At 47.0% G+C, this 27,948-nt stretch overlaps 2 protein-coding genes across 5 annotated transcripts; one reads left to right on the forward strand and one right to left on the reverse strand.

Moving 5' to 3' along the window:
* Window positions 1–912: 912 nt before the first annotated feature.
* Window positions 913–3,360, reverse strand: MRPL35 (mitochondrial ribosomal protein L35). The gene is made up of 4 exons (XM_058803316.1): window positions 3,316–3,360; window positions 3,078–3,234; window positions 1,615–1,759; window positions 913–1,380 (listed from the first exon to the last, which is right to left on the reverse strand). The coding sequence occupies exons 1-4, from the start codon at window positions 3,350–3,352 to the stop codon at window positions 1,192–1,194; spliced, it is 528 nt and encodes a 175-aa protein (XP_058659299.1). The 5' UTR covers window positions 3,353–3,360; the 3' UTR covers window positions 913–1,191.
* A 1,319-nt stretch (window positions 3,361–4,679) lies between these two features.
* IMMT (inner membrane mitochondrial protein) lies at window positions 4,680–27,846 on the forward strand. 4 transcript variants are annotated; one of them, XM_058804221.1, is made up of 15 exons: window positions 4,680–4,801; window positions 10,552–10,628; window positions 11,022–11,211; window positions 12,537–12,657; window positions 14,782–14,862; window positions 15,920–16,021; window positions 16,520–16,656; window positions 17,789–17,892; window positions 19,766–19,901; window positions 20,889–21,018; window positions 22,708–22,722; window positions 23,700–23,923; window positions 25,532–25,663; window positions 26,064–26,193; window positions 26,890–27,846. In XM_058804221.1, the coding sequence occupies exons 1-15, from the start codon at window positions 4,757–4,759 to the stop codon at window positions 27,495–27,497; spliced, it is 2,232 nt and encodes a 743-aa protein (XP_058660204.1). In that variant the 5' UTR covers window positions 4,680–4,756; the 3' UTR covers window positions 27,498–27,846. The 4 variants fall into 4 exon arrangements, with proteins under 4 accessions (XP_058660204.1, XP_058660205.1, XP_058660206.1 ...); XM_058804222.1 differs by lacking the exon at window positions 22,708–22,722; XM_058804223.1 differs by lacking the exon at window positions 14,782–14,862.
* Window positions 27,847–27,948: the final 102 nt, after the last annotated feature.

Consider the following 27,948-nt stretch of genomic DNA (forward strand, 5'->3'; position numbering starts at 1 on the left):
TATACATCTTGAACAAAGTCTTAATCTTTTCTTTATTAAAAAAAAAAGAACAAAAAACAAAACCAAACATCTTTAGTCTGTTCAATGTATCTGGCAGGCCAGAATAATCACTTTGATTGCTGTATTATTTTTATCTGAATTCTGGCTGACTGTATATAGATGTATTCACTAAGTGCTGCATGTCCTTCAGAACTTTCTGTATCATGAACTGGAAAAAAGAACAAAATACAGCTACTGAACACTCTGAGTAACTAGTGAATTCATTACAATGCTACAGCCTTGTACAGCAAACCACCTCTGCTATACAGGCAGCTCTGGGGCTGAGCACCAGGGACTCTGCTCAAAAATGGGATCAAGGAATGCTTTAAAGTACTGCTTTCATACACTCTGGAGTATCAGCTTTGTAGAGAAAACATCTGATGCAAGCCTTAGCAAAAACAGGGTCCGGTTGATCTGCTCACTCCAAAGAGGCTCCATGATAAACCCTTGGGGTTGTTCTATTTATGTGTGACCAGGAATGTGCAGTATGAGGTCTATTTACACTTAAAGGAAAAAACAAGAAATTACTCTGATGTTGTGCAGGACACAAAGAATAGATTCTACTACTCAAAAACCAACAGAGAACACAAAATGTGAGCCCTGCAATGAAAGCTGGTGGCCAATACATTTTAAAATCAGTTATAAAACCAGCATGTAGCTATGAAACTCTGGTCTGGGTTTTTTTTTTTTCCCTGCACTTTCTAGCATGGACACAAGGCAATAGTGTGTTATTGTGACAGGCAACAATGCTAAGATGGACCCTGCTCTCCTTCTTCCCCTTCCCCAAAGACTCCATTCAGTGAGCCACCACTTAGTATGGATACAGAAAAATAGATTCTGGGGTTATTGAAACATATTTATTTAAAAAATTAAGATGAAGTATGTTGAATTATTCACTTTTAGTGCTGTTTAGTGTATTCCTCCATGACAGACAATCACAGGAAACCACCAGACATGAGAATGTGTAGGTGACCAGCCTGACCTCTGCTAAAACAAACAGCAGATGAAGATAAATTCGAGGATTCCTTTATTGTGGGCATTGATTCCCATAATTCTGCTCAGATTTTTATTTTAAAAAGTACAGGCATTACAGATGCATGTTCCAAAACCCAGAGCATGTCACACAACCAGAGATGTGCAAACCCCAGATTTCTACACACGGAGATTTGTGCGGTCGTGGTACTTCTGGTAGGGGTCATCAATGTACCAGGTCCTCCTTTTCCAGAAGGAGGTGGTCATTTTATCCAGGAGCTTACACTGTGTCCTGGTGCACAGCACCAACTCCCTCAAACGCTTCTTCCTGGCAGCTGACTTCTTCCACAGCTTCTTCTTATAACCAGACTGTCAGGAGAAAACACACACCAAAAAAAAAATTTCTTAATAGGTCACTGCAAGTGCACAAACACAGCCACGCTGCTCAGCAAACCTGGATAAACCCCTCACTTTGGGAAAATGGAGTCTCTCTACAGAGCTTTTTTTAACTTCCACACCAGCCACCGCCCTCCAAGAGGAGGAAAACAATTACACTTTACCCTGACTGTAAAGAACAGGCTCTCATTATCCCAAACATCTCACCTTTCTCCTCACCCAGAGGCCGTTGTGCAGCCGGAGGAACCTTTTGACCACAGATTTCACACTTTTCCTTTTTCCTTTCCGCAGGCTGCAGTAGGTGAGGGTCCTCGCTGGCTGCTGGAGTAAACTTGGAAGTAGAGGTGTGACGCTAAAAGAAACCAAACCAACCCCAAAGTGAAGAGGGAAACAGAACAGGAATGAAACACCTTTTTTTAAAAGAAATTACTGCCTTTATCACACATAGAGAGATCAGAAGAGCTGTGGCTTGTTTGAAGGGTAACAAGGACTCCTTAAATATTACGGCACAGCACCTAATGGGTGTAGAATACCAATGGCAGGCTGGAGTCTTGTCAAAATTCAGCTCAAACTTATTATTCCACACAGAGCACCTTTTTTTAATCGACTAAAAGCAGTCAAACACTCAGAAGCCAATATTCAGCTGTTACTTGGATTCAGAAATTACTTTTAGAATATTAATCACAAAATAGTTTGAGTTGGAAGGGACCTCTTTAAATCACCTAGTCACCCATCAGCAGCAAGAGAAACAGTAGTGATTACAAGAGTGATTGTAAAATATGGCTGCAAATAATATCCTAATTTACCTCCTACTTCAAGCATTAATGGTGACTCAAGTGGGAGGCTTTGGGGCTAACACAGACCCATTGTAGACTGAAAAGGTGCCCAAGAATGTCAGACTGAGGTTTATTTATCATACATGTGTCTGTCTGTCTGTCTATCTGTCTGGGGAATGGGGTCAGTCTCTTCTCCCAAGAAACAGCAGCACAAGAGCAAGTTTTGCCAGGAGAGGTTTAGATTGACTCTAGGGAAAACTTTCTTCACAGAAGGAGTTGTCAAGTACTGAACAGGCTGCCCAGGGCAATGGACAAGTCACCATCCCTGGAGGGATGTAAAATCTGTGCAGATGTGGCACCTGAGAGAACATGATTTAGTGCTGGCCCTGGCAGTGCTGGCATAAGGGTTGGACTTGATGATTTTAGAGGTCCTTTCCAACCTATGATTCTACAATATTCATATATATATATGGAGGAATTTCAATATATATACTACACATATTTCATATGTTATATAGTACTATATATTATATTATTAAATATAACATAGACTATATTAACAATATAATATTAATGCACACCATAAATTATATATATTATAGGATACATAAATTCACCGTATATTGCATATTTTGTAATGGATACGTAGTGGAATAAAAGATATACTCCTAAATATATTTTAATATAAAATATAGTTCTTTATATATATATATATATTTGAAATATATGGTAATTCAAATTATTTATATTTATGTGAAACAATATAATACATCTAAAACATGTAAGGTATGCAAATAAAAATATATATTAGGTACACAGATATAAGATATATGGAGAAAAACCGAAACCCCTTTTAAGGATTTTTGGCACGAGGGAGAAGCCGCGCGGCCGCACCTGCTGAGCACCGAGGGGGTCCCTGCCCGGGGCCGGTTCTCGCCGAGCAGCCGCGGGGTCCAGAGCGGGGCCGGGGCCGGGGCCGGTCCGTGCCCGACGCACCGGGCGGAGGGGGCGCTGAGCGGGAGCGCACGGGGAGCCCAGCGGCGCAGGATCCCTGCGGGGACACGGGAGAGCCTCAGCACAAACATCCCCGCCACACACCCCCAGTCAGCCCCGACACCGCCCCGGTACCGACCCGCCAGGGCCCCGCGGGCCGCCGCCGCCGCCGCCATGGCCACGCTGCGCCGGGCGGGGCCGCGCCGGGTCCCGCCCAAGGAGGCGGCGGCCGCAGCGGAGCCGGGATCCCACACCGGAGCCGGGATGTCTCACGGGACTCGGGATCCCACACCGGAGCCGGGATGTCTCACGGGACTCGGGATCCCACACGGGAGCCGGGATGTCTCACGGGACTCGGGATCCCACACGGGAGCCGGGATGTCTCACGGGACTCGGGATCCCACACCGGAGCCGGGATGTCTCACGGGACTCGGGATCCCACACGGGAGCCGGGATGTCTCACGGGACTCGGGATCCCACACCGGAGCCGGGATGTCTCACGGGACTCGGGATCCCGCGCTAGCGCTGGGATCTCTCACCGAAACCGGGATCTCTCACCGGAGCCGGTGTCCCTCACACCCCCAGAGTCCTCGCCCACCCCGCTCCCGCTCCTTCCCCCCTCACACCCGTCACCTTCAGTGACCGGCACACACCTTCCCTCCGCCCCAGGGGCTTTGAAGCCTGTTCCTAAAGTCTCCTACAAAACGCACCAGGTGGATTTAACTCATTGTTTGTGCACACTGCTGGTGTATTCTGATTTTTTTCTCTTGGGAAATCTGGCTGGCCTGGTTGAAGGATGAGATAAAAATGGCTCCTGAGTGCTCTGAGCGAAAGATTTATGAGCGAACTGTGAAAGGTTACAGCTGTAAATTATTGATAAATGCTATAAAATGTGCTGTGTTACACTCAGACTGGAGGAAAGGCTGAGAGAGCTGGGGCTGCTCAGCCTTGAGAAGAGACCTGAGAGGAGACCTCCTCCATGTCCGTCAGTGTCCGAATTTATTTGTACACTGTCAGTGCCCGGGGCAGGGACAGGCTCTGCTCGGCGGTGCCGGGCAATGGGATAAGAGGGAAGGGGCAGAACTCATGCCCAGGAGCGGCACCTGAACGTGCGGAAGAAGTTCCCCACAGTGCGGTGACCGAGCACATTGCTCAGAGCGGGTGCGGAGTGTCCCTCACTGCAGACACCCCAGAGCTGTCTGGTTGCAATCCTGTGCCGCGTGCTCTGGGATGACTCTGCTTAAGCAGGGAGGCTGGACCAACTGCGGTCCCATCCGATCTGACCCATTCTGTAATTTTGATTTTTATTTTATTTTATTCTGTTCCGCCCCCGCCCGAGTTCGCGACCCCGGCTCGGCGCACGCGCCCCCGCGCGCGGGCACCACCCCGCCTCGCCGGCGTCGCGCGGCCCGTGCCCGCCCTCCCATTGGCCACGCGAGACTCGTCACGCGCGGCCACCCCCTGGCGGGGCGGGAGCGCCTGCGCAGGCGCAGTGCCCGCTGAAGGGGGGACGGAGGCGGCGCCGGCAGGACCCGCGCAAGGCGCCTTCCCGCGGGCCGTGCCGGCCGCCGCACCGAGCCATGCTGCGGGCGTGCCGCCGAGCGGGGCTCGCCGCGGCCAAGCAGGTGAGCGTTCCCCCGGGGAGTCCCGCAACCCACTCCCGCTATGACCAGCTCTGCGACCGGTGCGGTCGGGCCAGGCCTGCGGGAAGGGAGGAATCCCTGTGACCGTGGCTCGGCGCGCGCTGAATGACTCCGCACGCGCGGGCCCTGATTGGCTGCGCAGCCTTTGACGGGCGGCCGCGGCCGCCAACGGAGGCGGGGGGCGGGCGCTGGTGGGTGGGGAGTACTACCAGTCCCAGCGTGCACCGCGGCAGCACAGCGCGGGACGGAATGAAGCAGCAGCGCAAGGCACGCCGGGACTCTTAGTCCTTAATGGCGTGGCGGGGAGCGCGTTGCTCGCTGGGGGTTGTAGTCTTGGCCGCCATGGCCGCGCTGGGCCCACAGCTCCGCTCCGCTGCTGCCGGCCCCCAGCCCGGGACAGCGCGGGGAGCCGCGGGCATGGCCCCGGAGCCGGCGGGGGCTCTGTGGTGACGCACACGGCCCGGCGGCCCCGCGCGGATGGGGCGTGGATGGGCGGCCGGGCGCTCCCCGGCGGGAAGGACGTGACCTTGCCTTCCCCGGCGCGGCCTCCCTCCCGCGCAGCCCCTCAGGAACCCGCCGGGCCCGGCTCCCGGAGCGCCGGGACCGGCCCGCCCCGGTGTGCAGCGCGGGGACACGAGCGATGGCAGCGCTCCTGTGTGAGGGGATCCTCTGTCCGCACAGTGGCACACAGCGCGCGGGGCCGAGGGCAGCCCCTGGGACTCGTGCTGTGTGTTCTGGACCTTTGCCTCTCCTTATCAGCGGAGATAAGGATGGTGATGTGCTCTGGAGCCCTTTTAAAGCAGTAGGCCAACTTAAGGAAGCCACGAGGATTTATAGGTGAGGGTGGCTCCTTTACCAAGGCCCCAGATTGTGTTTGAGCTGCCTGATAAAAAATAACCTGATTAGATCACTTTTATATCCTTTTTTCCATGCCAGTGTTCATTACCCTCTATTCACACGATTTAGCAAAGGAGAAGCTGTAGGTTTTACCCTCTAAAGCTGCAGCAGCTGCATTTCCTCTGCTGCTCCCCAGGGCTGGAGAGCCCTTTGGTCACCTGATGGCCACTGAAATAGGCTCTGGGTTTGCCTGGCTGTGGAAAGTTTCATCTGGAAGCTGAGAAGACAGAAACCAGGCTTTGGCAGATATTTATCACTTGAGGCTATTTGCATGTGCTTGGCTTTAACAGAATGTGGCTGGAATGAGTGTACAGCTCCAGAGCGGCCAGGGTGGTGCTTTGCAGCTGGAAGTTGGTCATCAGGCTATAAATATTTGGTGAAAGAGTCACAGAGTGGTTTGGAAAGGACCTTAAGATTCTCATTGCAAACCCCCTGCCCTGGGCAAGGACACCTCCCACTGTCCCAGGCTGCTCCAAGCCCTGGCCAGCTTGGCCTTGGGCACTGCCAGGGATTGGACATCCTCAGTTTGTCTGGGCAGCACCACGCCACCCTCACAGGGCAGAATTCATCCCTACGAACTCTGCAAACACAGAGATGCCGCATGAGACAGAGTAAAGATCCATTCTGAATTAGGTGAAGTGTCTAAGAGAGGTGAAAAGTCTGTGAGGCCAAAGCTGAAGGAAAAACTCGCATGCCGAGACAGCAAGGAGACAGAGAAAGAAAAACAGAAAAGACCACAAAGTTGATTTGCCCCCGACTTAGAAATTCCTTTGATAAAGAAGAACTGGTGCTAAATGTCACACGGAATGAATATGTATGAACTTATTGTGAAACTGTATGCATATGCATTTGGAAGGGGGATAAAAGAAGACCCGAGGTCTTCAGAGGCACGCATGCCTTGTTGGGGGACTTGCGTCCGGCGTGCATCGTAAAATAAACATACCGGGCTTTACAACTTTTATAAAGTTGTGAGGTTTCTTCTTTTCTCCGCAAAACACGCAGCACTCTCTGAAGTTTGTTATCTGTACCAGAGAGTTGGTGGTGGAGACTGGGAAAACTTTATTCATTCTTTCCTTCCCTCTTTCCTGTTATTCATTTTTTCCTACTTTCATTCTTTCTGTGAACTCTTTATTCATTCTGTGAGCTCTATGTGTGGAGCAGCACTAAACTTGTAACAATTGAAGTGGCTTTGAGAGAAGGGGATGTTTATCACTTTCAGAAATGTTTTCTGCTACATGTGCAGTGCTGCAGAGAGACTTTTCTCTTGAAGTATTTATGAAGTTTCCTGTGAAATGAACAGGGCTTTTAGTAAAAGTGTGTGATATTTGGCAGAAGTCCTGAATGATGGGAAGTCAGAGTTCTGTGGTGAGATGTCCCTGTTGTACCCAATCTCTGTCTTAATGAAGAAAAACCTCTCTGAAGTTTCTGGTTTGCTCTCTGTGTTGAAGTGCACAAATCAGTTCCAAAATTCTGGATCAGGACACTCGAGCCTGGTGCCTAAGGGACATTGAGCTGGAGCTGAGTGAGCAGAGGATGGTGTGTCCTGGCTGTGGTTATTTGAAATTACACATAAAGTATAAACCTGCAGGGCAGATTTAATTTGTTTAATGATGTTCTGCCGTGCTGCTCTTGCCCTGAGCACTGTGCCAGAGTGAGCTCACTTGGATATCCTTAAATGTCCTTAAATCACTGGGGCTCATAATATTAACCAGAGTGAAGGTGTGATGTGCCCTGCTAAGTGATTCTTGTGGTGATTAAATAGTAGGAAATGAATGCAAAATAATAACTATTTAAAAGTTGAGTGAAACAAAAATCATGTAGAGCTGAGGGAGGAAGAGGAAGAAATAGAAACAGCTGCCCTGCAGTGCCCTTGCTGTGGGCATCCTTGCTGTGTCCATGCTGCCTCATCCAAAGAATTTTCTGTCTTCTGCAGGGCAGAAAGTCATTTATTTCTGCCTTTTGAAGGGCACAGCAAAGCATGTGTGATGAATTTCTCCAAAATTCTTTGAGGCATTATTACAAATAAATGACAAGGGTCTGAAAATTTACAAAGTCCTGGAAATTTTGCAAAGGGGAGATTAGAAATGACCTGCTAATTTCCATATTATGGTGGTACAGCAAATACAAGCAATATTATTGTGGTGGTCAAAAGACAGCAGTACTTATTTAAAAATGGATTTTTTAAAAAAATCAGTGATTTTTGGAGGTATTAGTGTATTTGGATGTGAGGGAGGAAAAATTTGGCTTCTATTCATAAGACATGGGTACTTAGAGATTTTTATTTGCTGTTCCACTGGCCAGCTGTGGCAATTTGTTGCAGTGACTTGAAAGATGGAGTTAATGAGGGCTTGTTTTGGGTTTAATTTAGAGTGCTGCCATTGCTACATGTGTGAGAGTCCCAGAGATGGAGGGCCTGTGTTTTGGTTCCTCTCATCTGCATGAAAAATTAATAGAAATGAGGATTTGGCTAATTCTAGAGCAGTCCGGTTTAGAAGAGACCTCAAAAGATCATCTGGACTAAAATCAATAATCCCTCCAAAAAATCCTCCTGGTGTATGAAATATAAATGCTGAAATATAAATTACTGGATTCAGCTGTATGTATAATTTTGGATTATTTGCTCCTCCTGTGCTTCATGGTGTAACAGGGACATGCTGAGAGTCAGGAGCACATTCAGAAGTTAACAAAATCATTTGTGGTAGGGAGGTTCAGAAGTTGGTAACCAAATGATTTGTGAGGCTTTTTTATTAATGAAATTCCCCTTGAATGGAGCAGTGAAGCTCAGGAAGTGCTCCTGGAGCAGTCAAGTCAGAAAATCAAAAATGTTACAGAATATATTTATTATTTTGTTGCCCTTTCTGTCCATCACAATGCAGAAAACCACCCACAGTGAGGGCTCCTGGAGGTCTCAGGGGTAAGAGGAGCAGGTTTCCTCCTGCTGTTCATGTGCTCCTGCTGCTAATTAAAAATGTTTTGGCTGCCTTTGTGGAAAGAATAAGAATGCAGTGTTCCTGCCTTTTCCTGTCTGTGCTGTTGGACAGGGACAGGACCTAAACCACAAGAGCTGTGCATGTTATTGCCACGTGCTAAAGGAAATAGAGAAACTTGTCTCCTGGGATTATGCTGTAGTGAAGCATCTCCCAGTTTTTTCTTTTTTAAAGAAAAAAAATTCCCTGTTGGTCAAAATACCTCAGCTGTGGGAAGAGTTCTTCTTGTGCCTTGTACTTTGATTTCTCATGAGTCCTGTGTTAGTAATTCCCATGTGGGGAAAAAACCTCTGAGGCCAACAGTGTGTTTTCTTCTGTAGGCTTAGAGTAGCTTAACCAGTCCTTCAGAGAAGATAAAAATCTTGGTAATGTGGATCTTATCAAGTAGAATATAATAAAATATCACTTTTCATATACTAATTTAATTTATATTATAATGTGATGTCTGTCTGGAAAGTGTACGTGTTATTAATTCTTTTAAAGTAGTGGTCTGGGTTTGGAAGGTTAATGAGAATTGCTTGTATATCTTAAGAATTAAAAGTAGTTTTAAGCATTTAAACAGCTGTTGTGTTCTGCTCCATTCACACTGAGCTGTCTTAGTATGTGAGATTGAAATGCATCTGAAATTAACCCAGTTGTACGGCCCAGCACATAAATCAGCGAAATAAATGCAGAAAGATACTGGGGTTGGGGTTTATTGCTTCTCATTTTTCAAATTTTCAATTCATTTTTCAAAGAATTTCATGACTTTTTAAAAAGCCCTGAACCTGGAAGCTGCACGTGTTCCCAGAAAAGAGTCCAATGTTGTATGTTGGTCATACAGCTGTCCTAGAGAGACTGAGGCTGGGGCAATGGAGCCAGTGAGCCCAGTGCTGCTGGTCTAGGGAGATGTGTCCCTGTGTCCCTGTGTCCCTGCCTTCCCCCAGAGCTGCTGTTCTAGGGAGATGTGTCCCTGTGTCCCTGTGTCCCCGTGTCCCTGTGTCCCTGTGTCCCTGTGTCCCTGTGTCCCCGTGTCCCTGTGTCCCTGCCTCCCCCCAGTGCTGCTCTTCTAGGGAGATGTGTCCCTGACCCTCCCAGAGCTGCTGTTCTAGGGAGATGTGTCCCTGTGTCCCTGTGTCCCCGTGTCTCTGTGTCCCTGCCTCCCCCAGTGCTGCTGTTCTAGGGAGATGTGTCCCCGTGTCCCTGTGTCTCTGTGTCCCTGCCTCACCCCAGTGCTGCTGTTGTAGGGAGATGTGTCCCTGTGTCCCTGTGTCCCTGCTGACCCTGCCAGTGCTGCTGTTGTAGGGAGATGATCCCTGTGTCCCTGCTGACCCTGCCAGTGCTGCTGTTGTAGGGAGATGTGTCCCTGTGTCCCTGTGTCCCTGCTGACCCTGCCAGTGCTGCTGTTGTAGGGAGATGTGTCTCTGTGTCCCTGCTGACCCTGCCAGTGCTGCTGTTGTAGGGAGATGTGTCTCTGTGTCCCTGCTGACTCTCCCAGTGCTGCTGTTGTAGGGAGATGATCCCTGTGTCCCTGCTGACCCTCCCAGTGCTGCTGTTGTAGGGAGATGATCCCTGTGTCCCTGCTGACCCTGCCAGTGCTGCTGTTGGAGGGAGATGATCCCTGTGTCTCTGTGTCCCTGCTGACCCTGCCAGTGCTGCTGTTGTAGGGAGATGTGTCTCTGTGTCCCTGCTGACCCTGCCAGTGCTGCTGTTGTAGGGAGATGTGTCTCTGTGTCCCTGCTGACCCTGCCAGTGCTGCTGTTGGAGGGAGATGATCCCTGTGTCTCTGTGTCCCTGCTGACCCTGCCAGTGCTGCTGTTGGAGGGAGATGATCCCTGTGTCCCTGCTGACCCTGCCCTCTCCCCACAGAACAGCTGCTGTGTGCCAGCCTCGCTCCGTCCATCGCGGCCGCACCGCGGATATGCCACCCAGCACGGGGACTCCGGGTACGTAACGGGCTCTGGGGCGGGACTGGTTCTGCATTCACCAACAGGGGGGCTGCTCCTTGGTTTCACAGGACAGCAGGCTCCTGGCAGTGGGGTTTCTGTGTGGACTCAATCCTGTTCTCATGGGGTGTGTTCCTTGTTTGGTTCAGTCAGATTTAGATGAAGAAAATGTAGATGATCAGTATTTACCATGGAAGTTGTGGGTTGGCATCTTACTTTGGGTTAGTCGCTAAGCAGTGTTGTACCAGGCTGAAGGTGATTTAAAGCAGGTTCTGGAACAGAGGTGGTCCCCAGCTGTAAGCTGAAGACTCACAAAGTGTTTGATGTATGCCATATAATGTAATTTATTTATTTATGTAATTTACACCCCTTTCACTCTTCTTTCCTCCTCAGTGTTTCCGTGGGCAAAGTCATTGGTGCAGGCCTGCTGTTTGTGGGTGGAGGGATAGGTGGAACTGTCCTGTATGCCAGCTATGACAGACAGTTCCGGGACAGCGTGGAGAAGGCCATTCCCTACTCTGACAAACTCTTCCAGATGGCACTTGGCCCTGCACCTTCCAGCACACCAGTGCCAAAGAAACCAGTAGGTGTCTCCCATCCATTTCTCTGGTTTTTAAAGAGTGTCTGCACTTAGGTTTCTGGTTAATTTTGCTTTGTGCTAAGAATTAAAAAAGTTAAAGAATTAAGATTCCTTAAATTAAGGTTTAATAATTACAAATTCAGTTCCTACTTGGTGCTGCAAAAGTACATTTCCCATTGCCATCTCATGATTGTGGTGTGTGGGTTGTAAAACTTATTTTTATTTACAGTAAAATAATCTAATAGAATCCCAACTGAATAGCTGCTCTGCTTGTACTCAAAAATAAAATGGGGAGAGAGAGAGGCAGGTGTCAGGCTGGAATTTAACTGCTTTACTGGAGGCTTGCTGTAGTTAGTGGTGTAGCAGAATTACAAAACTTACTCTAAATGAAGTTATTTCAAAGAAAACTGAGAACATTCTTGAATAAATAAAGATTTGAATGATACAGAGCCAGGCATAAGCATCATACTTTGACATCTTAGTGGCACTACCCTGGAGAAGGGAAAATCTGATACTGCCTTTGGCACAACTCTGGAAATTGAAACCTGGAAGTTTCTCTGCTCCTCCATGTGAAAGGAAACCCTTCCCAGTAATCGAGAATACTGAAAATCTGCTCTAGCCATGGATTTTTTGAGCTTTCAGAAGCCATTTGGCTTTCAGCAAACTCAAAATATTTTTAATTGAATTTTAAGAAACCTGTTCTTAATAAGTGGAGGAATATCAGTCAACAAAATTTCTCTCTTCTTGTTTTAGCTGCAGTTTGTGTTATCATCCAAGCTCTTGGTGCCTCCCAGGGAATTTGCAAACCAGATTGATCAGTAGAGTTATCGACTCCCCAGTCATGGCTCTGACTCAGATGGTTTTATTTTTACCTTGTGGCTTTCCACAATGGATATTAAGGGATTAATATCATAAAATGCCACAATACTCTGTGTTTGAGTGCTTATGTGCCCCAACCATCAGCATCTGAGGCCTTTCAAAAGGAAATCAGTGGAGCCAAACTCAGGGTTTCTGCATTCAACACACTCAGAAGTGCTTGGAATATTTGGGGCATGAAACTATTTGGTTTTTATGCATAATTTAATAAATATTTCTTTATAGTGAAAACTGCCACAGTTCTACCTGCATTTTTGGAGAGGAGAAAATTGTAAAAATTCCTTCTGAATTAAAAATCAAGGCATTGGATGGCTGTTTCAAATTGCACATTGAAGCTCAGATTTATGGTACAGACACCTGGATATGGGAAAGTTCTTTTCCATTATACTGGAATTGGTGAAATCCAAGCTGTTTGAAAAACTGATGATATTTCTTATTTCTGACTTTTCAAGATACAACAAGGTCCACTGAAGATCTCATCTGTAGCAGAAGTAATGAAAGAGTCTAAACAGCCTGCTCCCAAATCTCAGATAAGCAAACCAGAATGTCCTGCTCCTACAGAGGAAAAAGGAGGTAAATTTATAGAATGTCATGTACAAAGGAGCAAATGACCTAATGATATCCTGTATCATATATGGTAGAGTAGATAAAAATTGTCCTTTGAATGGTTGAAGGTAAATATTGTAATTTCTTAGAATTAATTTTTTTTTCTTTCCAAGTGATAACATTTGCATTAAGTGGCTTTAGCTTTTTTTTCCCCCTAGTTTTTTTAAAGAAATGTATTCAATTTAGAATCTGAGATAAATAATTAGTAATCTTCATAGTTTAGGTGTATGACTCAGCAGGAAGAGAACTTCAGGTGTTCTTGAAAGCACAAGATACTTAATTGTGGATAATTAGTGGGCTATTGTAAAGCCAGATCAAATGGAGCTTGTTTAGAGAGGAGCACTTGTGATGTCTTTTTATGTTTATCTAATGGCTCTGTGTATGTGTAACTAATATCTTGTTGCTGTTTATCCAGGAAATCATCTTCTTCTGGAAATAATAACATCCATATCCAATTAATATTTTTCTACAAAGGAAAAAATTAAGTCTTATAGCCCTGTTATTATATTATAGCACTTAGCATGGAATGGTTTGGAAGAGAGCTTAAAAATCATCTAATTTCAACCCCCTGCCAAGGGCAAGCACACTTTCCACTAGACCCAAAAGTCCATCCAACCTGGCCATGAGCACTTCCAGGGATGGGGCAGCCACAGCTTCTCTGGGCAGCCTGGTCCAGTGCCACACTGCCCTCACAGCAAAGAATTTCTTCCTAAACCCTGCCCTCTGTCAGTGTGCAGCCCTTCCCCCTTGTCCTGTCACTCCATGCCCTTGTAGAAGAGCATGTCCAGCTCTCATGTAGGAACTGGAAGGTAACTGAAAGTGTCCCTGGAGCCTTCTCCAGGCTGAACACCCCCAGCTCTCCCAGCCTGTCCCCACAGCAGAGGGGCTCCAGCCCTCTGAGCATCTTTGTGGCCCCCTCTGGACTGGCTCCATCAGCTCCATGTCCTCCTTGAGTGGGGGCCCAGGGGTGGATGCAGAAGTGCAGGTGGGGCCTCACCAGAGCAGAGCAGAGGGGCAGAATCTCCTCCCTTGACCTGCTGCCCACACTGCTGGGGCTCCAGCCAGGACAGGTGCTTTCTGGACTGCCTGTGCACATGACAAGGTCTTGTTGAGCCCCTCGCCCACCAGGACCCCAAATCCTTCTCCTGGGGCTGTTCTTTATCCATTCTCCCCCAGCCTGTGTTTGTGCTTGGACTTGCCCCAACCCAGGTGCAGGATGTTGCACTTGGTCCTGTTGAGCTTCATGGGGCTCACACAGTCCCACCTCTGGAGCCTGTCCGGGTCCCTGTGGATGAACATCCCTTCCCTCCAGTGTGTGACTGCACAGCTCAGCTGGATGTCATCAGCAAACCTGGCACAGGGTGCCTCAGTCCCACTGCCCAGGTCACTAACAAAGGTGTTTAACAGTCCTGGTCCCAACAGTGACCCTGAGGAACACACTAATCACTGGTGTCCACTGGACATTGAGCCATTGACCACAACTCCTTGAGCACAGCCATCCAGCCAGTGCCCTATCTACAGAGTGGTTCATCCATCAGATCCATGTCTCTCCAGTTTAGAGATAAGGATGTCATGCAGGACAGTGGCAAATGACAATGCAAATTTCTGAAATCCAGGGAGATGATGTCCCTTGCTCTTCCCTTGTTCAGCAATGCTGCTCCCTCACTGGAGGGTCTCATCTGCTCTGTCATGCTGCTCAGGCAGCCTGTAGCAGACCCCCAGTGTAATGTCACCCGTCCCTGCCCTCCCTCTAATCCTGACCCATAAACTCTTGGTTGGCTCCTCATCCATTCCCAGGCAGAGCTCCATGCACTCCGGTTTTCGTTGACAAAGAGGATGATTGCACTCCTTGTCTGCCCTGCCAGGCCTTCCTAAAGAGCCTTCATCCTTCCATTCCAGCCCTCCAGTCACAGCTGCCATCCCACCATGTCTCCATGAAGTGAGGTTCCCTTTTCCTGGGCCCCCTCTCCCAGCAGCTTTGGTTTAACCCCACCTCAGCAGCTCAGCAGGCCCTGGCTGAAGGTGCTGTGGCACATGGAGCCCATCTCCCCAGCTGTACTAACTGCTGTGTTCTGCAACTGTGTTTAACAGCAGGCAAGGCTGCAGCACAGATCATCTCTGCAACAGGGGTAGCTGTGTCGGTGCCAGCTCCGGAGATACAGACTGAAGAAGGTGACAAAAACCTTGTGAATACAATGAAGAAAACGCAAATCCTCTAGCTTTGTGTGCATGCATTTTGCTTCTGTGTTGGTATTTGTCAGTGTTGAAAGGTGTGAGTTTCTGTGCCTTGTGTAGAAAACTTCCATTGTGTGTTAATAGATTTTGGGCACAGTGAGAGCTGCAGATGCCTGGGACAGGTTTGGATGTGAGCACGAGAGCAGAGCCTGCCTTTGTGCAGAGCTGAACTTGCACACTGCAGTTTGCCTCTGCTCCTGGTGGCTTTGTGGTTGCTGTTCAGTAGGGCATCTCTGCCCAGTGAGGAAACTGTGTTTATTGTTGAACTCCACAAGAGACACCAGCCTTGAGATGATGGTCTCTTCCAGATGAGATTAGATTATGTTAAATCTTTAGAGTTATGAACATTTCATAGAAAGCATGCCAGGGATATGTACACGCTGCAGAGTAACATCAGCATTATTCAGGTGACCTGATTGGTTTTGTTGCAGCTTGAGGCTGAGAGCTCTGGGCTCTCTCCTCAGTTCAGATGCAACTTGCTGTTGATCTTGAGAGTGTTAATTAGGTCAATTCTCACTCTTAAAGGCATTTTAAGTGGTTGTAGGCAAGGAGTGTAATTGTGATCCACCATAGCTTTCTCACTCATCCTTCATTGTTTTGGTTGGGCTCTGTAAGCATGCCAGAGGAGAACTGAGAAAAATTAAGAAGGGAGATTTACTTGGAATTTAACCTTGGCTCTGTAAATGTTTCTCACTTCTTGCTTTGCCTTTGACTTCTGAGTCTTGTGTAATTTTGTAACTAGACAGTGGAAAATCTCCAGATGAATGTGAGGTGTCCATGCCCTTGACTTTAAGTTGTGAGACTGGCCTTTGTGGTTATGGATATAAAGGTTCTTCAGGTAGTTCCAGCATGGTTTTGAGCAGAAGTCAGATCTACAAAGTGATACCAACTACAAAAATCAGTTTTGATAAAGTTACTTCCCTACAAGTAACCTCTGTACACTAATTTGGACTCTCCACTTAAGCAGTTTGACTCTTTTATTACTTCTGAACAGGAAAACAACACGAAGCTTCCCATGCTGTAAAAGAGCGGCCACCAGAAGAAGTTGCTGCCCGGCTTGCCCAGCAAGACAAAGAGGAGCAAGAGAAGGTATCAGGTGAGTGCACACTGGCACTGTCCCTGTGTGTGTTACATGGGACAGAACTGTGCAATTGCACTGGCTTTATGATCCTAAGATCTTTACACATCTCTTGGATGTGGAGTGGTGGTGAAGCTTCTTCCACCCACTCATAAATAACTGAGAATTGAAGAACTATGGAAAAATTGAGGTTGGAATAGACTTCAAGGTTCAAGGAAGACATGAAAATTTGTTTCCAGAACCATTAGAACAAGTGAACATGGGATAAACCTGCACCCCCTGCAGTCACATGGGAGAGGTTTCCCCTGGTTGGTGTTCTGCTCTCCTCAGTACCTCTGCTCTAAATGAGGAGAGCATTTTGGTGATCTTCTGTGGGCTGCTGTTTAATTCCCAAACTGCCCAGCCCTTTCAGATCATAGAAAACAATTTAAGAGACTTAGAAGCTGTAACATGTAATTTTACTAATTTGTAAAGTTCTTTTCTTTATGGTTTAATTGACTTAACTTTTTTTCCCAGCCCTTGCTGCAACTCTAGAAGGAGCCCTAAACGCAACTGCTCGTGTGACCCTTCAGGCTATCACTGCTCAGCAGTCAGCTGTGCAAGCAGTGAATGCCCATTCCCAGATCCTGAAGGATGCCATGGATGATTCTGAGGTAAATTGGACAAGTGGGGACAATTTTTATTTTTCATTTGGTTCAGCAAAACTTCGATCTGAATTAAAAATAAACTTAGAATCTCTTCTATAAATGCCTTTATCACAGTTTTAACTCACCTTTCCACTTGTGAAAGGTGGTATAGTCAAATAATACAGTGATTTTGAATTTTGTTGTTTGGGGTTTTTTTCCAACTCCTCTATTTTCTTTTTGCAAGAAGAAAATTCAAGTTAAGACATTAATAGTTTTCACACTGTATTTTAATTAATTTTATTTTAATTCCCAAGATGCTTTACCTAGTTAAGATCATGCTGTCCACCCCAATAATTCCATTGAGCTTTTTTCCTTTTCCAACATCCTCTTGCTGGATTTTTGTTTGTTTCTTGTCAGGAAAGTGGAAGGGGATGTACAAGTGATAACACTTGTGGTGTGCTCATGCCAGAGTTTGTGTGGGTCTGCCACTGCCCATTCAGTTCTGGAGCAGAGATAAAATTCACTTGTTAATCAATTAGCAGGGACATGGGCAAGCAACCAAGCACTCAAGACTTAATCTAGTAGTTAGTAAAGTAACTGCCTTAAGAGATTACTTTTAAGCTTAATAACTAAACTTAAAATCAACTTTAAAGTATTATGGTACTCTAAGTATTAAGTTTAAAAGCAATTTAAAATATTAAAGTATTGTAAAACATGTGGCGATTTCCCCACTATAGGTTGTGCACCATACAGTGATTCTCATGTAAGCTTTTCTGGGTGAATAAAGCTCTGTGGCTCAGGAAGAAAACCCATTCAGTATCAAACAAAATCAAAACAAAATGTTGGAAGAGAAACATCACTTGTAAAGCTTCCAGCTGTGCTGTTGAAAAACACAAGAATGGTGCTCAGTTTGAGGGAAGTGTTCAGTGATCAGGCTCCCAGTGTGGGTAACCCTTGCTCAGGGATTGCAGTGACCTCATGAGGGGTCTGTGCTCCCCAGGGTGCTGGGGGAAGGCTCCCAGTGTGGGTAACCCTTGTTCAGGGATTGCCATGACCTCATGAGGGGTCTGTGCTCCCCAGGGTGCTGGGGGAAGGCTCCCACTGTGGGTAACCCTTGCTCAGGGATTGCAGTGACCTCATGAGGGTCTGTGCTCCCCAGGGTGCTTGCGGGCAGAAATCCTCGCAGTGGCGCACGCTGGAGGAGGCGCTCAAGGACCGCAGGAGAGCCGTGGATGAAGCTGCTGATGCCCTCCTGAAAGCCAAGTGAGTTGCTGGATTTAAGTCTTGGGGTAAAAAGTTACATTGCTCATGTGAGAGCTGAGTTTCTAGAAAGTATGGAGCCACCTGTGTTCATATTGAATGACCTGTTTGTGCCAAATCAGCTCATTATCACGAGCATTTTAATTTGACACGTGCTAACCTTGGGTGCCTGTGCACAAAAACCTCCCTCTACCAGAGAGTCTGAAACAGTCCTGTTCTTTTTAAGAACTTACTTATCTCCTTAGTACTAACAGAGAGTGTTGGTAAGTTCAAGTAAGATGAAAAAAAAAACCCACAGTCCTTTTAGTATTATTGTTGAATAATTTTGTTAATAATAAATGAATTGTAAATCTCTTCTTCAGTCTGGAGAAGAGAAAGTTCTGGGGAGACCTTCAAGCACCCCAGCACCTAAATGGGATACAAGAGAGCTGGGGAGGGACTTTTTACAAAGGCAGAGCAAGGGGGAATGGCTTCAACTGACAGAGGGCAGATTTAGATTGGAAATTAGGAAGAAATTCTTCCCTGTGAGAGTGGTGAGGCCCTGGCTCAGTTTGCCCGGAGAAGCTGTGGCTGCCCCATCTCTGTGTTCCAGGTGTTCCAGGCCAGGTTGGATGGGGCCCTGAGTGACCTGTTCCAGTGGAAGGTGTCCCTATCCATGGCTTGGGGTGGGATGAGATGATCTCTAAAGTCCCCTCCAACCCAAACTGTTTGAGGATGAGTCCATGACTGCACTCTGTGTATTGAGTCAGCAACATCACCAACTTCTTTTAGTTGTAATGAAAAATTTTAACCTTGCAGTATCCTTTGGCAGTTCCCTGTGTCCACAGGATTGCTTTTAAGCAATTTGATTTTTACTGAGCACATGGCTAAAAAAAACTTGAATTCTGGATGGCAGCATTGCTCATACCCTGGGGTCTGTAGATGTGCCCTGAGTGTGGCCTATGGGCACGGAAGGAGCAGCAATAAAATGACAAACAGTATCTCCAAGATGCCCTTGCAGTGAGCTTAGAAATAAATTTGGAAACCCTTTGATGCTTGTAAGGCTGGGAGGGCAATGTCATCCTTGAAGCTGCATGGCTGCTATCACATTATAAACTTCTCCTGTCTTTGATGCTGCTGGGCTGACTGAAATTAGTGGGAGTGTAATTGAGGTTTCATTGTTAAAACAAAGCTAATGCAAACCCCACATGCAGCAGCTTTCATTCTCTATTGCTCTACTGGATATCTTTGCTTTTATTTATTTTCTTAATTTACTTATTTTAAAGCTTGTTCCTTATTCTAATGAGGTCATTGGAAACCTCCCTTGGTTTGAATGGATTTGGAAAAGGAACATTTTTTCACTTTTTCCTTGATTTCTAATTGTGCTAGCAGAAAGCATTTCTTTCCTAATTACAAAAACCCATAATTATCTTTACAGAGCCCTATAAATTCTCTCCCATCCTCATTAATCTCCACCAGTCACCATGTCCAAAACACTTCTGCAAGCGTAAGCCATCTATATTAAAAATGTTTCCTTGCTGCTGTTACGTGCTGGAAATGTCTGCTGTATAATTCTAACCTAATTTTAATCTCTAATTCTAGTTTTACTAATACTAACTCCTTCCAGTGAACTTCCATCTTCCCTCCAGCTAAATCCTGAGTACTAATTGCAGTATAAATAATTGTCATTTTACATGGAATAGCCACACTGACATCTTTAGGTTTCAGGCTGTGGGAAAAAAGTAATCCTTAGTCAAAGCATCTTAGTGTTGGTAGATAGGAAGCACCAGTAGAGTTACCCAGTAGTTGTTCCAGTGAATACCAACAACATAAAGTAAATTTTCTTTGGGTGATAAGCCCTGTCTGTGTTACACTTAGCAGCTGTTTCTCTTTTCAGAGAGGAGTTAGAGAAGACAAAGTGTGTCATCGAGAATGCCAAGAAGTCTCAGCTGGCAGGAGCCAAACCTCACATTGTTGCTGCGGAAGAAAATCTCCATCATATGATTGTGGACTTGGACAATGTGGTGAAAAAGGTAAGGCTTGCTCAGACTGTTTATAATTGCCTCCAGAGTGGGGGCTCCTTGGCAGGTTGTGCAGACCACCCATTCCTCTGCAGGGAGTGAGATATTTCATGGACTCACAGAATGTGCTGAGTTTGAAGGGACACACCAGGATCATTGAGTCCAACTCCTGGTCCAGCACAGGACACCCCAAGAATCCCATCCTGTTCCTGAGAGTGTTGTCCTGACACTTTGTGAGCTCAGACAGGCTCAGTGCTGTGACCACTCCAGGGCATTGTGAACTGTTAATCCATCCTCTTGTGGCTTTGAGCTGGTTATACTGCCAGTAATCAGTCATGGCAAGATCTTCATGAGCACTTGAGCTCTGTCTTGAAAGAGCCTCCGGGTGTCTTGATGGTCCCAGTCCTTTCTGTTCTTGTAATTCTTCACTTGACTCCGAGGTAATTTACCACAAGGTTAGGGAGAAGTTCACTGTGTGCTAATGACTTGGTGGTAAATCACTTTGCACAGAAGACTGGGAAGGAAATGTAAAGGTGAAGTTTATCTCCCTTTGCAGGACAGCTGGTAATTCATCAGGTGTGTTTGGAGTGAATGTAGCCTGATAGTGGGAACCTCAGAACTCACTGAGGATGGCAGCAATCACAGGCTTGGCTTACTAGGCCTGTGTGATGGCTGTGAGCAGAGAGAAGGAGCTGGAGATGTTTAGGATATAAACTGAATTCAAGGTACTCTTGGTCCTGTCCAGGCTACAGACTGGCTGTGTGGTTACTGTGAGCCTGTAAAAGAAAATGGATTAGTTAAACTTCCAGCAAATAATTATTGTGTAAGAGAGGTTTAATATCACAGGATGGGCTTTGGTGCTCTCCCAGGTGAGTTTGCCTTGTTTGGGCTGGGGGTTGATATGTGCCAGTATCCCAGAGCTTGGCTTTAAATGATTTGTGCCTTCAATTTCAATTCTTGCCTTGAAAAACAAATGAATCTCACCCTTGCTTGTTCCAGGTGCAGGCAGCACAGTCTGAGGCCAAGATTGTGGCTCAGTACCACGAGCTGGTGATCAAAGCCAGAGAGGAGTTCCAGAAGGAGCTGGACAGCATCACCCCTGACGTGAAGCCTGGCTGGAAGGGGATGAGTAAGTGCCATTGGAGAGGGGTCACCTTGTGCTTGTAGCACTGTGGTGTGTTGTGCATGACCACTCAATGTCCACCATCCCAGTTTTTAAATGTTCACAGTATTTGGTTGGTCTGAACTGAAAATGATTTCACAACTCAGTTAAATAATCTAAAGCAGGTGTTGTGAAGAGAATCAGTATGGGAAGGATCACAAAACATAGCTCTTGTATGATAAATGTCATATTGGTTGTATGAACATCTCTCCCCACCCTGGTATTTTAGGAAGGAAGTCAGATCATTTGAGATTTCAGTCAAATCTGATGTTAATCAGTAATCAAATACTTGGTTGACTCTGTGATTAGAGGTATTATAAAACACTGTTGTTACAGGGTGATAGAGAACTTCCTGAATTTTCTACATCATCACTGAAAGGGAGAGGTTTCATTGTTTATACCCTGCCTGCCCCAGTACATTTTATTTGTGACCTGACACAGTAACACACCTGTAGCAGGAGCCAGTGGTGCACGGCAGCAGTGAGCAGTCAGCTCAGCCCAGCACTGCTCCCTGCACACTCCTTGCCACAGCTGCTCCTGCTCTCCTTAGCTGCCTTCATTTTAAAGCAGAGCTGCAGGAGGTGAATTCTGTGTGTTCACCATTGCTGTGGGTGAGCTCCTGCAGGAACCCACGTGTGGAATAATTACTGTCTGAGGTAGTTTAAAAAATTCATTCCTCAAAACCCCCAGATTTCCAGATATTTCCAGTCAGGGTTTAACATAAATGAGCTAAGTGCTCTCAGACTTTTCTGGCTGATGTGTTCAGAGGCAGCAGTTAAGGCTCTATTTCTAAAAAATCTAGAGATTTTTTTATAGAAGTGGTAACTGTCATTTGAAAAAAATGGTGTCAGTATTGCCTTAATATTTTTCTTAAAGTAAATTACAACAGATTTTCTTAATGCTACTTTACGCTTTTGGAATGTGGACCTTAGTCCACAAAATAATTTTCCTGGCTAAATGAATACACCAGACCTTTGGAATAGTCAGTTTTCATTTAAAAAACAGCCAACCTCACCCCCAGTGTATGTGGGGAAAATAACTGAAATTAACAAATTGTTTGTGGAATTTGCTTTTGGAGTGTTATTAGTTCTGGAAAAAAAACCAACTTATTTAGGCTCCCTGGGGATGGAGCTGTCTTTCCTTGCACAGGACAAAATCTTGGGTTTTGTGATCACTGCCCCTCTGTGGGAGGAAAGGGAAGCTCCTGGTGGCTTCCATGTGCCCCATTTCTTACTGGTGTGACTTGCTGAATGGGACAGACTTGTTGGGGTCCCTGACTCTCACTGCCCCTGGGGATTTTGTTTCCTGACCAACTACTTCTGTTTGTAAGACCCTAGACACGTCAGGCTAAAATTTCCAGTGTCCTGTTGCACTTTCCTACTTCAAACTTCTGTTCCTTGCTTTGGCTGAACTCAAGTGTCCATCTGTGGGTTTCCAAGGGTGGTTTTAGTGGTTGGGGTGTCTTGGGCTACACCTTGCCTGTAACACAGAGACTTTTATACTGCACATGCTGTTCTTCCTGAGTTCCTAAGGACTTGGTCTCATGTTTAGGTCACTGTAGATAAGCTCTTAGTTTTCTATTTTACTTTTTACTTTTGCATGACTGCCTTGCTGTAGTGAATGTGCACTAACTTTTCCAACTTCTTTCTGTTGCAGAGATAACTGACTTAGGTGAGTTACTGTCACTTTTTCTTGTCCCTTGAAAGTTACATCTCTTCTCTTTGTGTTTGTGTGGGGCATGGCTTTAAGTTATAGGCAGTTATCAACAAAGGGTGAAATGTGGCATTCCTAGAACACTGCAGGCTGAGGTATGCCTTGGGACCCCTTCCAGTCATGTTGCACACTTGGCTTAAACCACAAATGGATCTTTTTGTAACACTGCTACACCCAGCAGCTGAGCTTGGTGCTGCTGGTCAGCTTTCCTGCTGGACAGTGAGACCACTGCTCCAAGTCCCCCTGTGCCAGCACTCAATACAAGCTGACTGAGGGACTGTGCAATGTTGCTTGTTTTAAACCCTGCAGGAATGCTTTCCCAACTAGTCCCAGCTTTCCATACAGATGATTTAGCTGGCAGCCAGTGCAAAATGAGCTGCAGCATTTCATAAAGCCCTTCTCAGGTGACCAAGTGCTGCAGGGATAGCTTGGGTCCTCCTGTCCCAGGTACAGTGTGGTTGAGAATTGTGCTGCCCTCTGAGTAGCCAAACCTGAAAGGTACAATCTGGGGTAAGGAATCTGATTAGGAGCAGTTCATCTGGAGGACTGGTGAAGAGAAAATGTCATTCTGTCTGTCCCTCACAGTGGCATTCCCTGCTGCTCTGTGTGCTGGCAGAGGGGAAAATATGTGGTGGTGTAAAACCCAAGAAATGACAGCTCTGTCATTGACAGTCTCTGAGTGCGACATGGATATGGAAGTGTAAATTACAGCTGGGAGTAATTTGGAAGAAGCCAAGATAATTTCTCCCCTGGAATGAAAATACAGTTCAGAGAGGGGTCTCAGGTGGGCGTTAGCGCAGGCCAAGGGCTCGAAGTGCTCAGAGCCCTTCCCTAGAACGGGCTCACTGGGCAGTAACCCCTCAGGTGGGAGGCGGGGGCCCTGCAGCCGTTTCCCTCTGCTCCCCTGCCCTCCCTCACGCCTGTGTTCCCTTCAGCTGGCCAGCTGTCCAGCGATGACCTGAACTCGCTGATAGCGCACGCGCACCGGCGCATCGAGCAGCTGAACCGCGAGCTGGCCGAGCAGCGCGTGCGCGAGCAGCAGCACATCGAGGCCGCCCTGGAGAAACAGAAACTCGAGGATAAAAAAGCGTTTGAGGCAGCCGTGGCCAAAGCGCTGGAGCGTCACAAAAGCGAGATTGAATTAGAACAAGAGAAGAAGGTAAAGTGGCCAAAACACCTGGTTAAACCTTTGGGTCAAAAAGCACCTGGTTAAATCTTTGGGTCCAAAAGAAGGTAGAGGAGTTAATGGAAAAGGCCAGAGGGACATCTGGGATGTTCTGGGTAGTGAGAGACTTCACATGGGTGACTCTCAAGCTAAACATGAAAAGGAATCACAGAATAATGAGCTTGGAAGAGACTCTGAGGTCATCGAGTCCAACGTATGCTCTCACACCTCAACTAGACTGTAGCACCAAGTGCCATGTCCAGTCTTTGTTTAAACACATCCAGAGATGGTGATTCTACCACCTCCCTGGGAAGAGCATTCCAGTACTTTATTATTCTTTCGGTGAAAACTTTCTTCCTGGTATCTAACCTATACCTGCCCTGACAGCTTGAGACTGTGTCCTCTTGTTCTGTCAGGAGATGTTGAGCAAGGAAACTGCTGCAAAGTTAGAATGGTGAAATCAGACAGGGAATGACTTCGAGAAGTTACTTAGCTCCTGTTGGAGATAGGATTACTGGGTCAAAAGAAATTCTAGAATGATTTGGGTTAGAAGGGATCTTCAAGATCACCTTGTTCTGACCCTCTGCCATGGGCAAGGACAGCTTCCACTAGCCCAGGCTGCTCCAAGCCCTATTGAACATGATCTTGGGAAGGGGTTGGGGCAGCCACAGCATCTCTGGGCAGTCTGTGCCAGTGCATCACCACCCTCACTGAGAAGAATTTCAGCGTTTGATCTGACCTTGTGTGGTAAAGTCTCTTGGGTTTGGGAGCTCACTTATAGACCAGCCTCCAAAAGTGTTTGAGTGTTTGACATGTTATTGTATTTTTTATATACTACTTCAGTAGCTGCACTAAGTGCCTACTGAGTAACCAGCAGTTACTCACATGGTGAATCACAAATCTATTCCTTAAAATGCCTAGGAAAAAGCTCAGCTGTAAAACTGGACCTCAGCAGGTCTTCAAGCTGAAAGAGAGGCTCTGTCAGTGCCACTGCTCTGACACAGAGCCTCAGTAGTCACTGCTGTGATGCTGTGGCAGTGTGTGACACAGCTGAGCACTGCTGGTGCATCACACCCTGTGTGACACGGCTGAGCAGTGCTGGTGCATTGCACCCTGTGTGACACAGCTGAGCAGTGCTGCTGCATTGCACCCTGTGTGACACAGCTGAGCAGTGCTGCTGCATTGCACCCTGTGTGACACAGCTGAGCAGTGCTGGTGCATTGCACCCTGTGTGACACAGCTGAGCAGTGCTGGTGCATCACACCCTCCTGTGTTACACAGCTGAGCAGTGCTGCTGCATCACACCCTCCTGTGTGACACAGCTGAGCACTGCTGGTGCATCACACCCTCCTGTGTTACACAGCTGAGCAGTGCTGCTGCATTGCACCCTCCTGTGTGACACAGCTGAGCACTGCTGGTGCATTGCACCCTGTGTGACACAGCTGAGCAGTGCTGGTGCATCACACCCTCCTGTGTGACACAGCTGAGCAGTGCTGGTGCATCACACCCTCCTGTGTGACACAGCTGAGCAGTGCTGGTGCATCACACCCTGTGTGACACAGCTGAGCAGTGCTGCTGCATTGCACCCTCCTGTGTGTGCAGGTGGAGGAGGTGCGGGAGGTGATGGAGAACGAAATGCGGACCCAGCTGCGGCGCCAGGCTGCCGCCCACACCGACCACCTCAGAGACGTCCTGAAGATCCAGGAGCAGGATCTAAAAGTGGAATTTGAGCAGGTAACGGGGAGGAGTCCCCAGGGGAATTAGAGATATTCAAACCCTTGCAACGCACAGGTTTCATATGACAAGATTTTGAAACATGTTCCAGGGAATGGAAATGGGAGCTGGGGAGGGAAGCATGCTTACCTTGAGGTGATACAGAGTGCTTCAGTGTGTAGGTTTTATTCAGACTTTTGTGTCTGAAAAGCTTTTGCTATAGGTGGTGAATGTTTGACACAAGTGCAGTAAATGTTAAATTCACCTCAATAAGGTTTCTTACTGGTATATTGTATTTGGTATATTGTATAATACTGTATGCATTGGCCCTAACAAGGACAACAGATTTCTAGAAATGTCTTTAAAATAAGGTAAATGTTATTAACCTGCTGTTTCTGTTGCTTGTATTGCACTGTTTCAGAACCTATCAGAGAAGCTCAGCGAACAGGAGATGCAGTTCAGACGCCTTACTCAGGAACAGCTTGACAACTTCACCTTGGATATAAACACTGCCTATGCCAGGCTGAAGGGAATTGAGCAAGCAGTTGAGAGTGAGCACTGAATTCCTCTTTCTTTAAGGACTGTGTTCCCCAAATGCCCCTTGCCCAAACTTGGGCATCTAAACCCAGGCTTAGGCATGTAGCTTACACCAGCAAATCCCAGATGAGCAAAGTCCAAGGTGGTTCTTCCAAAAGTTGTCTTGTTTGGCTGTAAACTGTGGGACAGGGTCACAGACATGTTTTATGAAAAATCCTTTCCGTACAATTTTTTCGCCTGAGAAGCTGAGAGGCCTCAGGAACAAAATGCAAACATTGATTATCTGCTGCTGTGGAATGCAACAGGTGCATCTGTGATTGGTCTCATGTGGTTGTTTTTAATTGATGGCCAGTCACAGTCCAGCTGTCCAGACTGTCTCAGTCAGTCACAAACCTTTGTTATCATTCCTTCTTTTTCTATTCTTAGCCAGCTTTCTGATTGAATCCTTTCTTCTATTCTTTTAGTATAGTTTTAATATAATATATAACATAAAATAATAAATCAAGCCTTCTGAAACATGGAGTCAGATCCTCGTCTCTTCCCTCATCCTAAGACCCCTGTGAACACCATCACAGGACAGACTTGCTTTAGAGCACGTGCTGAGGTGGCGGCTGCTTTGGAAAGCAGAGGGTGCAGAGGGATGGCTCTTGCTGCTTGTTGTCAAAGGCATTTGTGCCCAACTGAGAGCCCCTTCTTGGCTTCCCTTGCAGGTCACGCAGTGGCAGAGGAGCAGGCCAGGAAGGCCCATCAGCTGTGGCTCTCGGTGGAAGCGCTCAAGTACTGCATGAGGTCAGGCACGGGGGACAGTCCCACGGAGCCCCTGGGCAGCGCGGTGAAGGCCATCAAGGCCAGCTGCGCCGACAACGCCTTCACGGAAGCCTTAACGGCGGCCCTGCCGCAGGAGTCGCTGACGCGGGGCGTGTACAGCGAGGAGGCGCTCAGAGCGCGCTTCCACACGGTCCAAAAACTGGCAAAGCGAGTGGCCATGATCGACGAGACCAGGAACAGCCTGTACCAGTACTTCCTGTCCTACCTGCAGTCGCTGCTGGTGTTCCACCCCCAGCAGCTGAAGCCGCCGGCCGAGCTCAGCCCCGACGACCTCGACACGTTTAAGTTACTGTCTTACGCCTCCTACTGCATCGAGCACGGAGACCTGGAGCTGGCGGCCAAATTCGTCAACCAGTTACGAGGGGAGTCCAGGAGGGTGGCGCACGACTGGCTCACGGAGGCGCGCATGACCCTGGAAACCAAACAGATCGTGGATATCTTGACAGCGTACGCCAGTGCTGTGGGGTTGGGAACAACTCAGGTGCAGTGAGCTAGGATTGGAGCTTTGGAGGCAGTTCAGCTGTTCTGGGCCAGACAGAAATCCCACCATCTCCTGAGGGTTCAAACAGAGCTGTTGGCAGGGGCTGGAAGCAGTAAATCAAAGCACGGGTACCGTCTTGTTTCCTTGCACTGTATTTAATTTCACCATCTGTTGTATTTTTGTTGGTTTTGAGTTGTCATGACAACCAACTTCAGGAAGCTTCCCTACAATTTGTGTAAGAATTAATGTTTCCCCATCTTACCAAGTGGGCTTGTGATCGAACCAAAATAATGTTTGTAACCTGCCATTAATCATTTGCCACTTTGTCAGCTGAATAAAACAAGACTTCAACCACTTGCTCCTGCTCTTTAAGTCTCCTGTTTAAACATCAACTCCAGCTGGGCAGTACAAAGCTCAGTCTTTCTCCATGACCTGAAGAGTTAAAAATCGAATTTACTTC

The sequence above is a fragment of the Ammospiza caudacuta genome, chromosome 4 (genome assembly GCF_027887145.1).
Source record: "Ammospiza caudacuta isolate bAmmCau1 chromosome 4, bAmmCau1.pri, whole genome shotgun sequence".
In the NCBI taxonomy this organism is placed as follows: domain Eukaryota; kingdom Metazoa; phylum Chordata; class Aves; order Passeriformes; family Passerellidae; genus Ammospiza; species Ammospiza caudacuta.

What these genes read in the sequence shown, in the direction of transcription:
- IMMT (XM_058804221.1), top strand. Translation starts at nt 4,757, where the DNA reads ATGCTGCGGGCGTGCCGCCGAGCGGGGCTCGCCGCGGCCAAGCAG. An exon ending in CACCAGTGCCAAAGAAACCA is followed by an intron (nt 11,212 to 12,536) that starts GTAGGTGTCTCC and finishes TGACTTTTCAAG; the next exon opens with ATACAACAAGGTCCACTGAA. An exon ending in TGGACAATGTGGTGAAAAAG is followed by an intron (nt 19,902 to 20,888) that starts GTAAGGCTTGCT and finishes TGCTTGTTCCAG; the next exon opens with GTGCAGGCAGCACAGTCTGA.
- MRPL35 (XM_058803316.1), bottom strand. Translation starts at nt 3,352, where the DNA reads ATGGCGGCGGCGGCGGCGGCCCGCGGGGCCCTGGCGG. An exon ending in GGCCCGCGGGGCCCTGGCGG is followed by an intron (nt 3,235 to 3,315) that starts GTCGGTACCGGG and finishes GTGTCCCCGCAG; the next exon opens with GGATCCTGCGCCGCTGGGCT. An exon ending in ACCCCCTCGGTGCTCAGCAG is followed by an intron (nt 1,760 to 3,077) that starts GTGCGGCCGCGC and finishes GGTTTCTTTTAG; the next exon opens with CGTCACACCTCTACTTCCAA.